We start from the raw sequence: 15,371 nt of genomic DNA, 5'->3' as shown, positions 1-15,371 counted from the left end.
TCAGCCAAATCAGTCATACTCTAGTCAACACCTTAACTTTTCAGTTTCTTGAACTCTTTAATGCCAACAGTATTTTTCTCCAGTCTATTTCAGCCATCCCCTCACATGGTAATATCTTAGATCTTGTTATTACTAGTTTCTCTGTATCTCTAAATTTTTCCATACTTTTTGACCATCTCATTCTACTTTTCAATGCACTTATTTTAGCATTCCTATTTTACCAATTTCCTAACTGTGTTGAAACTCCAAATCCATGGCCTCTCTGACTTTTCAATTAGCTTCTGACTGTTTTTTCTCTTCTAACATCTTTAAAGTTTCTTCTGTAACCTGAATAGAATCTAGAATTCTTGGTCAAGCATTTACTTTATTTCTTTCTTTCCCCATCCCCCTGTTGTCTGCTCTCTGTGTCCACGTGCTGTGTGTTCTTCTGCATCTGCCTGTATTATCAGGTGGCACTGGGAAACTGCATCTCTTTCCTTCTGTGTAATCTTGCTGCATCAGTATTCCTTGTGTGTGGTGCCACTCCCAGGCAGGCTGTGCTTTTTACACGTGGGGCAGCTCTCCTTGTGGGGTGTACTCCTTGTGCATGGGGCTACCTTACGTGGGGGTGACCCTGCATGGCATGGCACTCCTTGCATGTGGCAGCACTATGCATGGGCCAGCTCACCACACGGGTCAGGAGGCCCTGGGTATAGAACCCTGGACCCTCCTTATGGTAGGCTGATGCTCTATCAGTTGAACCACGTCCGCTTCCTGCAAACACTCTTAATATGTCCCTATTTTCCTTTATTTTGTTCTCTTGCTCTCCTGGTGAAACCTCAACTCTGGTTAAACTCATCTCTCCTCTTACTCCATAATTTTTACTCAAGCAGCTGAGAAGATAATACTTCACTTCATTACATACAGTACTCACCTCAAATATATCGCCAAACTTTCACAGAGAAATTCACCACTATCAGACAGTGAGAAACCATTCCCTGGTAAAATTCCCATATTTGAGGCAACTTTTTTTAATACCTTATTTTTTTCCTCTTCAGATCTCCAAGATTCCTTACCCATTCTCCACTTTTCAGCTGATTTCCTTTCAAAACACATTTTCAGAGAAAACATATATGTAATCAGTTTAGAACTTACACATTAGTTTCATATCACCAGTTTGACTAAGCCACATTCATTTGTTTCAGTTTTTGTGATCTTTTCAGCTCACAATATAAAGCCCATCCCATCCCCTAAAGCCAGGATACCATTTGTTCTCAGTTTCTTAAGGACTTTAGTTATTTAAATAGCTCCTCCATTTCCTATATCATCAGTATCTTCTGCTCTTTTGGATTATAAATATCAGCATTGCATCTGTCTTTAATAACATCCATTAAAATCAAATGAAACAGGGAAGCGGACTTGGCCCAATGGATAGAGCGTCCACCTACCACATGGGAGGTCTGCCGTTCAAACCCTGGGCCTCCTTGACCCATGTGGAGCTGGCCCATGCACAGTGCTGATGCATGCAAGGAGTGCTGTGCCATGCAGGGGTGTCCCCTGTGTAGGGGAGCCCCACATGCAAGGAGTGAGCCCCATAAGGAGAGCTGCCCAGTGTGAAAGAAAGTGCAGCCTGCCCAACAATGGCGCCACACACATGGAGAGCTGACACAACAAAAAGAAATACAGATTCCCGGTGCCATTGATAAGGATAGAAGCAGACACAGAAGAACATGCAGCAAATGGACACAGAGAGCAGACAACTGGGGGCGGGGGGGGGGGGGGGGGTGAGGGGCAGGGGGAAGGGGAGAGAAATAAAAATAAATCTTTAAAAAAAAAATGAAACAAACCAACCCTTTTGAACACATTTCTTGTCTGGTTACCATGTCATTTTTACTACTTCCCTATGCAGAAAAGTCCATTGCTTCTGTTTTCTACCTGCCTCCATTTCCTCACTGTCCATTCCCTATTCTTCAAAAGACAGTTTCTCCCCACAATTGTAAAAGGGCACTTAAAACCAACAAATGACCTATATATTGCAAGAGACAATAGGAAATTCTGTATTCCCATCTAAGTTTCTCAAGTCTTTGATAGAGTTGGCTGTTCCAGTACTACCTGGGATTCTGTGGCACGATATTCTTTGTTTTTTCCCCGACCTTACTGCTTCTTTCTGCTCTAAAAGATATCTCAGTGCTGAAGTGTCCCAAGGCTCAGATTTCAGTCCTCTTTTCTCATATATCTACACACACTGTATAGACACTCTCAACCTCTTTGCAGTGTACATCTCTCTCCTGAATACCAACTCATATATCGTACTGCTTACTTGGAATCACTTGCATTTCTGATAAACATTTCAAATGTAATGTAGCTGAAAAGTTGTTCTGCCTCTCCCCTCCCCCAAATTTGCCTTTGGTTCAACCAGACTGAAAAAAAAATCATTCTTACTCTTCTTTCTCTTATTCCTACACCCACATCAGTCAAGAAGCCCCTCTTATCAGTGTTCAAGATTTCCAGATCTCAACACTTTGCAATATTAATTTCCCCTAACATACTTTCCAGGTTGCCATCATCTCCCATCTGACCTACAGTAACGGGCTCTGATTCAGCTTCCCTGCTACTTCCTGCCCACTTACAGCTCTTCTTCACTGAGCTACCAGAATGATTTTTCTAAAGCGATAATCAAAAGCAAAAGTCCTGAAAAGAACTTTTTAAGAGTAGTGTTTCTATAAATTGTTGAGCTGCCTTTTTCTCTCATTTCATTCTTTTTAATTTGAAATAAAGTTATATAAAAAATAAAGCAATAATCAGATCATGTTAATTCCTGCTTACATTCTATTAATTTCTGTTATCCTCAGAATATAATCGAGATTTTTCCCATAGATGCTTCACTTTGACTTCAGGGTTAGACCTCAGTAGTCTTCTTCTTAGGGTCCTTGATGTTACATTTTGTTTTGCTTGAGATAGTTTTCTCCCAGATCTTTGCATGACTGCCTCTTTATGATTGAAATCTTTAGTCAACATCACCTTTGCTCAGAGGCGTCCCACAATTACCCCAGTTGAAAGAGCCCACCCGATCCGTCCCTAACTCAATATGTTATTTTATATACTTTCAGGCACTTGCAAGTGCAATAATCAAATTAAATATCCTTTCTTTATTTTATTTACGTATTTATTGCATGCTCCCACTCCTAGAAGGCAAAATTTTTTTTTTTTAATTTTTTTATTTTTTATTGACTTTGTAATAATATTACACTAAAAATATATATGTGAGGTCCCATTCAACCCCACCCCCCCACCCCCCCTCTCCCCCCCCCAACAACACTCGTTCCCATCATCATGACACATCCATTGGATTTGGTAAGTACATCTTTGGGCACCTCTGCACCTCATATACATTGGTTCACATCATGTCCCATACTCTCCTCTATTCCATCATGTAGGCCCTGTGAGGATTTACAATGTCCGGTGATTACCTCTGAAGCACCATCCAGGGCAGCTCCATGTCCCGAAGATGCCTCCACCTCTCATCTCTTCCTGCCTTTCCCCATACCCTTTGTCCATTATGTCCACTTTTCCCAATCCAATGCCACCTCTTCTATGTGGACACTGGATTGGTTGTGTCCATTGCACCTTTATGTCAAGAGGAGGCTCAGATTCCACCTGGATGCTGGATGCAATCCTCCCATTTTCAGTTGTAATCACTCTAGGCTCCATGGTGTGGTGGTTGTCCTTCTTCACCTCCATCTTAGCTGAGTGTGGTAAGTCCAATAAATCAGATTGTAGGTGCTGGAGTCTGTTGAGGCTCAGGATCTGGCTATCACATTGTCAGTCCAGAGATTCAAATCCCCTAAATATATCTTAAACCCCAACATTAACTGCACCTCCAGCACATTAGCATGAAAGTCTTATGAAGGGAGATCCCATCTGAGTCCAGATTCATCACACATAAACACCATTTCCAAAGAGGGGCCATCTGCCCTGGTAGTTAACCCCATCAGCCATGACCATAACTCCCATGGGTCTCTTTAGCCCTCAAAGGAACCAATATCTGGGGGTTGTATCTGCTTTATCTGTCTCTCTGACTCTGCTCAGTTGTGCATGAGGGCAAACCTTCTGCCAGCCTCCAGACTCTTTTTTAGAAACTCGTAGCCATATAAACTCATTTCTCCTTTCCATTTCCCCCTTACTTTAGGTCAAACAGCATTTTAAAGTCATGGTATTTTATGTAGACATGGATATTCTGCTGATCCGCATTGAACCTTCCGTATAAGGTCATTTTCCAGTTGCATCATCAGTTGGTAGTTGATAGTGGTCCCTCGTTGCCAGGGAGGCTCATCCCCGGGTGTCATGTCCCACGCTGGGGGGAAGGCATTGCATTTACATGCTGAGTTTGGCTTCGAGACTGGAGAAGGCAAAATTTTTAAGACAGATTTTCTCTGTCTTGTTCACTGCTGTGTCCCTGGAGTTTAGCACAATGACCTAATGATCATTACATTTTCAGCAACCAGCACAGTACCTTGCACATCATAGGTGCTCAGCAAATGCACAGAAATAAACTACCCTAGCATCCATGCATAGTATTGAAAAAAATTAATTGGTACCATTACACATTACTATATAGGAATTTTTTTTCATGGTGAAAAGGGAAAAGGCTTAAGAATAACAGCAACAATAAAAATAGCTACCATGTACTAGATATTACCTGACAGTGATTATGCAAAACACTCTTCAGGAATAGCTGCATTTAATTCTCAGAGCAGACCTATGAGATAGGGACTATTACTACCTCCAATTACTTTACAAATGAGGAAGAGGCTTAGAGAAGTTCAATAACTTGTCCAAGTTCATACAATTGGCAAATGATAGGGTAAGTACTTGAATCTAGTCCTGTATGATGCTAACTACAATGTCCCTACCCCTTCTGCTAGGCCAGCAGCTTTAAGAAGGCAGCCATTCTATGGAACTTTAGAATCTTAGGATTTGAAGGGACATTATACTGATCTATTCTTCTGCCACTCTCCAGCTGAATGATTGTTTAGCCATTGAGCTTAGATCTCTCTCCCTATAATTTCCACCCATTGGTCTTCATTTCACCCCTTCCTGTCAGATATATGGTTGTGCATAGTAACTCATTTCTTTTTGTCATACATAGGTATTTTTCAATCAGGTGTCTGTAAATGCTGGTGGCATTTGGCAATCTAAGTAAACTGTTATAGTTCAAGACCATTCCAGAGACGAGGACTGAGTAAATATTAACAACCCTCCTGTGCTTGGTTAGAACTTGAAAGGACTGCATAACATCAACGAGCAAGCTTTTGTCAATCACAATCTAGACCAGATTAGTCTTAAAGTCCAAGGAAGAGACAAAGTTCACCTTAGTACAGAAGTTTCTGCACAGCTTTCCTGGTTATTGTTTGCAAGTGTAAGGAAAAGAAAATGATGAAGAAGAAAGAGAAAACCATTGCTATTGTGAAGGTTATAGACACTTCAAAGTTAAAACTGGTGAGCAAATGCATTTTGGATTATTTTTTTGATGTTTAGAGATTGAAAACACCTTAAAGACAAAATTTAAACTTTATAAATTTATAAACAATAAAATGAAGTAGGTAGTAATTGAGCATTAAAATGCATAAAATATAATCTGCTGTACTGACAAACTTGTTTTACTTATAAAGTGATTTTTAGTGCTCTGGGCTAGAGTAAAAAATTTGAGTGTCTATTTCATAAAGAGTCATTAAAGTGAAAGTAGTATCTTATTGTTAATTTTTCATCAAAGAGGTGAGGGACCCACTAATAATTTCTCACAGTGTTTACATTAAATTAATAACCATTTTGTTAAAATAATACTAAATAAATCATGTGCATATAAAATGTATGATGCAAAAATTATTTATATGTTGTTATTCTCTGTTTTCTATTTTATCTATTCTATTTGAGTTATAAGCCACCTGGCTGAGGACAAAGAGTCTCCCACTCCCTCCCAATATAGCTCTTTATTCACCCATAATAGAATAAAAATATAATAATAACCCAGAGAGCTTTGTCTGTATAATGTTTGTTATTGAAACCTCAGAGCTCTGCTTTGGCAAATAAAATAAAGTTAGAGGGAAATCAATGGTGTGTGCCCTAACACTGGAAAAATCTAGTTTACTACATTTAAATGAAAGGAAAAAAAAACCCCAAAAGGAAAGAAAATAATCTCTTTCAAATGCTGGTGTTTCATGTGGGCATACATTGTGCAGGTATATGCTCCCCCACAGTGCTCCCTCTGTATGCCTGTCATTTATTTTCTTTTTAAATCTACGGTTACTCTACCTAATAGCCTACACTCACTTTTCCCATTTTAGGTTCACAATGACTGTCTTCACAGCAAAGCAAAACAGAGGCTCTAAATAACTCAGATATTTCCCTCAGTTTCCCATGAAAATCATAATCTAGATAGATGTAGATAGATAGATAGGTAGATAGATAGATATAATCTAGAAATATAATGTGTGATTACATATAAGGTTTTATTTATTTATTTTTGTATTTATAATGAGAAATGATCTGGTGATTATATACATAAACACACACATTCACATCCAGGAAATTTTCAATGTTTTAGAGCAGTAATTGATTGGGAGGAATATGGTGACTATATTGTATGGTGAGTGAATATAAATGAAGAAGCCTAAAACAGTAAAAGATAAATTAATTAGAAAGTTTATTGCAGAGTTTATTAGTCTATAGTAATTTGGTGAAGAGAAAAATAAACCTGACTGCCATGAGGGGGAGTGTCAGAGACTGTTTCAACCTTAAACTGAGCCTTAGAGGGGAGGTTGGATTTTAACACTTACTAAAGGGGTAAGGACTTTCGAAGTTTGGATACTAGCAGTGGGAAAGAATAAAACTGAGAAAAATATTATGCTGTTACTTCAAGTCTTTTTACATATTTGAAATACTTTATTAACCATGAAAAGTATTGAAAGCAAGGAGTCTTCCACAGTAGGTTGTGTATTAAAGAATCCAGCCTTTGTGTCAGACTAGACCTGGGTTTGAATCCCAAGTCTTCTACTTACAAAGCTTTATGAACTTGAGCTAATTACTTCCTTTTTTCAAACCTTTAATGATTTTACATTTAAAATGGGAATTATTATACTTACTCCATAGAATTGTTATAAAGATTATTTGATATATTCTTACTTAAGATTTCATTGCAGAACATACTTAGTATAGTACCTGACAAATAATAAATACCCAACCATCTATGAGATAGTATACACATATCATGATAATGGTTGTAGTTTATTAGCTTTTTTAAATTTGAGATTCATAGATTGCTTGTGTTACTCTTGACCTTACCTTCTCCCTCCCACTCGAGTCTGAAATATATGTATATTTGGGGTGATGAGAAATCTTTCCTAACTTGAGAGTTTGGGTAAATAATGTGGAATGGATAATGTGGGGCCAGATCATGAGGTTTTGAAAGTCAGACGCAGGAGTTTGGGCTTAATATATGAGTTAAAGAGGAAAGATTTTAAATTTTGGAATCATGAGTTGGGAGAGATCAGAAGTTGCATTTTTAAAGATAAAGTTTGTCTGAAAGAAACTGTTGGGAATTAATTGAAAGGGATGGTAGGATACTAGATGGAAGGATATAGAAGCCTGAGGATCTTTAGGTATGAGAACAGAAAGAAAATTTAAAGTGCGAAATGACTTTAAAGAAAAAAAAATGTTATAATTGTTTGGATTATACTATCTGGTAGGGGAAAAAGCCACAACAGTTGGGAAAACATATGTGGAATTAAGATTGGATTATTGTCCTTTTTTATATTTGGCCTGATAAAAATAAATGGATACATGAACATTTTCTTAGTTTATTTATAGTTTCTACAATATTTTTTGCCAGATTTAATTTTCTCATAGGGTAACACTGTTTTTTTTTTTTTATTTTTTTTATTTTTTTTATTGACTTTGTAATAATATTACATTAAAAATATATATGTGAGGTCCCATTCAACCCCACCCCCCCCACCCCCCCTCTCCCCCCCCAATAACACTCGTTCCCATCATCATGACACATCCATTGGATTTGGTAAGTACATCTTTGGGCACCTCTGCACCTCATAGACAATGGTCCACATCATGGCCCATACTCTCCTCCATTCCATCCAGTGGGCCCTGTGAGGATCCACGATGTCCGGTGATCACCCCCGAGGCGCCATCCAGGGCAGCTCCACGTCCCAAATACGCCCCCACCTCTCATCTCTTCCTGCCTTTCCCCATACCCATCGTCCACCATGTCCACTTTTCCCAATCCAATGCCACCTCTTCTATGTGGACATTGGATTGGTTGTGTCCATTGCACCTCTATGTCAAGAGGAGGCTCAGATTCCACATGGATGCTGGCTGCCATCCTCCCATTTTCAGTGTAACACTGTTTTTAAACATAGGCATAGCTGTATTGTTTAAGGATTATGGAAATTTACTACTATCTTCTCAAAAACATGTTCCTAATGCACTGGATTTCAATAGAGGTCACACCTTACATTCCAGATTTGTTTTGTAACTTGGAGAAATTAATAACTTCTATAAAAAAGGCATGATTCCCATAAAATATCAGACAAAAATGTACATTATTGCTAAGCTTATCAGTTAGCAAATGTGTAACTGAAGACTTAGACCTTAAGAATTTCAGAGAGAAACGAGAATGTAGTTAATTCTATTTCAATTTTTCTAAAATGAGATATAAACACATATCATATAAATTGTTGAATAGAGTATTTTACACATGATCAAATCAACATCTTTATACAGTAGTAACGTAGAGTAGGAGATGAAGAGCAGCAAAATTAAAGAACAGGATAAGAATATCTAAGCCTGTAGAGGTAGCTAACTTCCCTTCAGGAAGCCATTTCTGTGGTAGAATTTTTATGGGAAGGAAATATTATGTTAAAATACTTGTCTTATCCAAAAAAGTTTGCTATACCTATACTTCATAAGTAGAATTACTTTCATATAAACATCAGCTGAGATTCAATTACATTTATTTTAAAATATGAAGGAGATTAAAGTTACTCTTATTTTGAAATCTTGCACTGTTGTCAAGCTGTTATTGCCATTTCATACAATTAGCACATATCACAGCACTGGTGTCAGTCTTCTCTCTTTCTAGTTTGATACTGTAACATGCTTTTGACTAGGAACTAGGTAACGAATTTGTTCTTTTAGTTGTTTTGAAAATGTTCAAAGGATATTATGCTGTGTGATCTTTCATAATTTGCATTTTTTCTCTTAATATTATACTGCACTTAAAGGAGTAGATTTGATAATGTAAAAATACCAGTTTTCCTCTCTTATTACCTTGATTAGGGTTGCAAACACAAAATTGAACATACTGTCAAAGGGAAGAATTTCAAAGGGAATGATTACAGTGTTTTCTCAGGATAATATTTGCTTTAATATTTCATAGATACTCCTTATAAAATTAAGGAAAATACTTTCTTTTCTTAATTAACTAAAAGTTTTAAATTATAACCGGCACTGGACTTTATAAAATGTCAAACTTTTTTCTGAATCAATTGAGATGATTATAGATTTCCTTTTCGTCTTTCAACGTCATAGGTAACATTTATGGGAAACCCAACTAGATTTTGGTGAATCATCTTGTTTATATCCTCTTGAATTAAGTTACTAATCACATTTTGCTTAAATTTATTGTCATAAGTGGACCTATTAATGTTCTTTTATCATAATGTCTTTGTATGAGAAGGGACATATTTCCTCTTGTCTCTATTGTCTGAAAGAGTTTGTTCAAAATTGCAATGATATATTTCTGGAAAATGTGGCAATTTTTTTTCTGTAAAACCATCTAGTCCTGATATTTTCTTTGTGCAAAGGAAAAGATTACCTCTAATTTCTTTGGTAATTATGGTACTGGTCAAATTATCAGTTACTTCTTCAGTTTGTTTTGCTAAATAATATCTTACTAGAATTGTATGCCTTTTGTCTAAGTATTCCTAATCATTAAAATCACTAACAAATCACCATTGGTAAAATCTCTTATATTTTCACTTTCAACTTGTTCTATAATTACATTCTTCTTCTATTAAGAATTTTATTTTCTCTTCTTTTTTAAAAAAGCTTTTTTTTTGTAGTGAATATATACAACTCAAAAATTCCCATTTTAACCACTTTCAAGTGTACAATTCAGTGGTATTAATTACATTTCCAACATGGTGTTACCATCACCAATATCCATTACCCAAACTTTGTCATCACCTCAAACAGAAACCCTCTAATCAATAAGCAATAAGTGTCCTCTCCTTCACCCCCAAACCCCTAGTAATCTATACTCTATTATTTGTCTCTATAATTTGCCATTCTAGGTATTTCATATAAAGACATATTCACACTTGTTTTTTGTAACTGGCTTATTTTGGTCAACATGATGTCTTCACGGTTCATCCATGTTACAATATGTATCAGAGCTTCATTCCTTTTTACAGCTGAATAATACTCCATTATTTCTAAATACCAGTATGTCAATCTTGTTAATTTTTTTAAACAACTTTTGCCTTGTGGAACTACTCTTACATCATTCTTTTGTATTTTACTGATTTCTGCTCTTATTTTTACTAACTTCTTTTTTTCAGCTTATTCTGTTATTCTTTTTTCTAACTTCTTTAGTACTTTGTTAGATTCCAAAAATCATTTCATTTTCTCATATTATTATTTAAGGCTATACATTTCCTTTAAAGCACTGCTTTGCCATATTCCAGAAATTTGTTTTTCTGTGCTTGCTATCCTTCATTTATTTTATAAATTGCACTGTGACTTTGCCTTTAATCCATGAGTTATTTAATACTTTTTAAACTTCCAACTATTTTATAAATCAGGGACACTCTGAAATGTTGAGGGTTTATACTGGATGAACATATAATCTTTTTTTATGTACTTGAGAAAAGTGCATATTTCTAATTTTTGGTCATAGAACTATATATATGCCTATTAGGCTGAGCTTTTTAGTTTTATTTTTCAATTAATCTATAACATTGGGGATTTTCTCTTTGTCTAATTGGCTTTTCAAAAATGAGGAGAAATGTATTGAAATCCCTTACTACAGTGGTGGTTTTATTCATATACCCGTTTAGTTCTATAAAATTGTGCTTCACGTGTTTTGAGATTGTTTTTTATTAGGTACATCCATGCTTATAATTGATATGCCTTTTTGAAGACTTGAACATTTTGTTTATCATATAGTAACTATCTATCCTTAATAATGCTTTTAGTTTTAAAGGCTATTTTCTGTCATATTAATATTTCTATATCAGTTTTCCTATGGTTATTGTTTACTGGGTATATCTTTTTCCATCTTTTAACTTTCAACCTTTATGTGTCCTTTAACTATGTAGGTGTGTCTTATAAACAACATATGGCTGGATATTATCTTTTTACTTAAAAGGCTTTTAACTGAGGAAATCTGACCTATTTATATTTATTATAATTATTGATATATTTTCAACTGCTTCTATCATCTTGATTTATTATTTAAGTTTGTCCTAGTTTATGTTTTTATTTAATACTTTCTTACTGTTTTCACATCCTTTGGTCTCCCTGCTACCCCAAACCTATTGGGCTGATATTATCTAGATTCTAATACTGAATTATGGTGTTATGTTTCACTTTATCTGTGATCTTAATGCCCACATTTTTGTAGACTACAGCCACATTACCAAAATACTTGATCATTTTTATTTCATATGTTTTGCAATATATCCTTTAAACCTCTCTTTCTACTTAGGTACTTCATCTAACAGTGTGGTCAATGTTGGTCATTGTGAGGTAAAACTTCTTTAGAAATATATGCCTAAGAATATTTTTATCATGGTCATATCCCATGATAAAAATATGAGATAACTGAATTACATTTGGGCTAGATATAAATCTCCTTGCATGCAGTTGTTTTTTCAGTCTACAGTTTTCTTTATTTCAAGTATTAGATTTTTCCTATCTTCTATTTCTGCTTGGTCATTTTATGTTTACTTGTTTTTGTTTCATACTACAAATTATTATAAATATCTTCCCTTCTTTCTTTTAGAATGTGTATGAAGCTTATTTAGAATGTTGATTGTATTTTCTCTTTTTTTGCTTTTGATATTAATTCTAACACTACATGTTGTTTTATTTTTGAAGTAGTCATTTCCCTCAATAGTTTTGTTATATTGACCTCTTCTTTGGGGATATTGCCTACTGTGGCAGGCAGTGTACATGTGGAAAGATTAGACAGCTGACCATTTTAGTCTCAAGGACCTCAGTGGAGATGTGAATCAACTGTAGGATGGAGAACCCCAGGCACAGTGGAGCCATTGTCAATCATTGTCAATCACTCCTCACCCCAAAGCATTTCATCATATCAGCACTTCACCTTTACAGTCAGAGACAAGCCTTATCTAGTAGAGGAGAATGCTGTAGGTTGTCAAAAAGATTTTAAGATAAATCCTTTATTATATGTTTTCAAAATGTGAGAATTTGTTATTGCTGATAATTAATTCCCATATTGTCATGTGAAAAGTTTTGTTTACTGAAAAAGCAGTCTGTTTTTCATTTAACCAGAATAATAAATATTTCTTCTTAAAATGTCTTCTCCAGTTGCCTATTGATCTAGAAAATAAAATACTTAGACCTTAGTTACCTAAACAAAACACTTTGACAAATAGATATAGTTTGCTTTCAGATGTGTATGCAATCATTACATTTTCACTAACATTTTACACTTAGATCTTTTAATGGAGAAAGGGCACTTTAGATAACATTAAGTTTATTACAGACTTTGAAATTGAAACCAATCATCTAATGATATTCAAAAATCATTAGCCATTTACATGAAATAGAGGAGTACCTACAGCATAAAATTAAATAGGATATTAATCATTGAGCTTTAGAGCATAAATTACACAATAGCCAAGGTCAGAGGAAGATGTAATATAGCTATAGTTAAGCAGGATTAGATTCATTATCAGAAATTCAGCTCCATTTTCTAGGGAATAACATATGGGGTACAGTCTGAGCAGGTATTGTGGACCCAGCAAAGTGCTATAGTTAGGAACCTATAACTTTATTGTTGCAGTGTGTATATAATATGGTTCCTTTTCTTCTTTAACATTTCTGCAATTTGTCACCTCTGCATTGAAATCCATCTGAATTCAAGCTTTTCAGAGGGAAAATGCCCTTTACCTAGTTTCTTCCCCCTCACTCCCTGCCTTTTTGTTCAGTACATCCATTATGTTTCTTACAGGCACTGCAGAAAGTTACAGTTCAGGATAGCGATGCCTCAACTCACAACCAAGAGACTTCAAAAATTATCTTGTAAACGTTTTACTTAAAAAAATGACACAATGACTCCCATATTAGGGAAATATATACTTTTTGGATTTCTTCCCAGTTGTGCCATTCTGATACTAACACACATCATCTTTCCAGGCTAGATCAACTTTGTCCCTATTTTGCAGAAGATGAAATTAAGAAGGAATAAGTGCCTGACTTAAGATCCACAAAGTAAAAATACATTTGAAACAAAGAGTTTATATAAATGAAAGGTGAGGGGTTAATGATAGAGCTAATAAAGAAAAAAAAACCCATATATGGAAATATATCAAATTGCTATATGTAGTCTATAGTATTCTAATTGGTATGCACATAAAATGATATACTAGCCAATTTCCACAGTATTCTCAAATTGTTTTCTTAAAGAGATACGATATTTACTACCCATGGTTTCATGGATTATTATGTCAGAAAATAATTTAGGTCTTAATATATCTTTATTTACATTTCCAGTCTGATTGTATAAGTATCAAAAATTCCTCTGCATTTGAATTAGAATTTTACTTAGGATAAGAATGTAGATTTAGATTTTCTATAATAATCTGGTTATAGTTTTCATTACATGTGCTTTTCCTAATCCTTGAGGAGAGAAAAAAAGTTGCTACTTATTCAGTTATTGGTTTACTGCCCAGAAATGGAATTAAGACACTTAGAATGGAAATATTTTAAATTCTTAAAATCTACATCTTAAATATGGCTTGTTCTGGAAAATTGGCTAAAAACTTGAATTATGAATATTATTTATATTTATTTTGGGGAAGATTAAATCAATAAGCACATTCTAAGTAATGAATTGATACAATTTTGGATTATGTATAAAGCAGTTTAGCTTTATGAAAAATTATTCCCATGAAGCTCTTTAAGAATTGAAGTGTTGCTATAAATAGATGTTCCCTATATCCACCAGAGGCAAAAGTAGTTTTAGAATACTTTTGGTTACAAGCTGGAATATTTATAATAATCTAGAACGTTAAGTGTACAGTGAGGAAAGTATGCCTTCAAGGAAGGAAAGTTTCTCACTTAATTAACTGTGCAAAGCACCTCTTGACTGTGAGTTTCTTGTGGCAGTGATGGTATTAAGAATGCTTCCAAAATGTTGGTCCATTATACATAATTTGTGGTATGCAGTGAATTTTCCAGCTTTGCTGAAGTGCATATTGATTTTTTTCCAAAATTATTCTTTTCATTGCTTTCTTTCAAAACCAGGTCATATAATGGATCAAACTTTGATAACTTTGTTAATATTAATCATAATTTTCCTTCATGGGTGATCTGATATTTCTCCTTTTGCTTAAATATAAGTAAACTCTTTAACAGATCTTATCCACTATATACTACAGTGCATTTAAAAATGGCCAGTTCATACTCATCTCTTGTTTAATACTAAAATGCTACATATTAAAATTAACAAAGTGGCAAATTCAAAATGGAAAATTTCAAATACACAACTAAATGTATCAACATGTACAGAGGGTTTGATTGATCTTTTTTTCTCTTTTCCACTAAAGTTATCTGGAAGTATTTTGGATGTGTATAGTGGTGATCAGGGAATTTCACCTGTTAATATGGGACTTACAAGTGATTCCTGTAGTCTACCAATGAAAAGGGAAATTACAGGTAATGTTGCTTTTATAGTTTGACCCTTTAAATTTTTATCAACTTCTATGTTAAACCGGATAGTTTATATATTATCAAAATAGTTTATTAAAATGGGAGACATTTAGAGAAAAAATCAATCATTTTTCTATTATAACCAAATAGTAAGTTTATATGACTTACAGTTTCACGAAATGGATTCATTATTTTAGGAATTGTACACATATGGCAAAGGCTCTGTCTGTACATAGATGACTGCATGATTGAGTTCTTCACTTAACATGAGTTCATTGTGTTATTGCATTAATGGAAATTACTAACCTGGCTTCAAAATTATAGATCAAATTAGGGGAAAACTAGTCCATTTTTTGTATTCAGAATTTGATATTGAATGATTGCTTAATTACCTTTTTAACTTTTTAGTGCTTTAC

General features: G+C 34.8%; 1 protein-coding gene across 3 annotated transcripts in view; it reads left to right on the top strand.

Moving 5' to 3' along the window:
• Nucleotides 1-15,371, top strand: part of TFEC (transcription factor EC) — a 252,019-nt gene that overhangs the window by 220,804 nt on the left and 15,844 nt on the right. For all 3 annotated transcript variants that reach the window (XM_058297250.2, XM_058297249.2, XM_071215246.1), the window contains one exon: nucleotides 14,853-14,961. In XM_058297250.2, the coding sequence (XP_058153233.1) occupies nucleotides 14,853-14,961 (109 nt within the window). The remainder of the gene's footprint in view (nucleotides 1-14,852; nucleotides 14,962-15,371) is intronic.

Source organism: Dasypus novemcinctus, chromosome 5, assembly GCF_030445035.2.
Source record: "Dasypus novemcinctus isolate mDasNov1 chromosome 5, mDasNov1.1.hap2, whole genome shotgun sequence".
Lineage (NCBI taxonomy): Eukaryota > Metazoa > Chordata > Mammalia > Cingulata > Dasypodidae > Dasypus > Dasypus novemcinctus.
The sequence above is the reverse complement of the archived record's forward strand: the minus strand, read 5'-3'. Positions and strand labels throughout refer to the sequence as shown.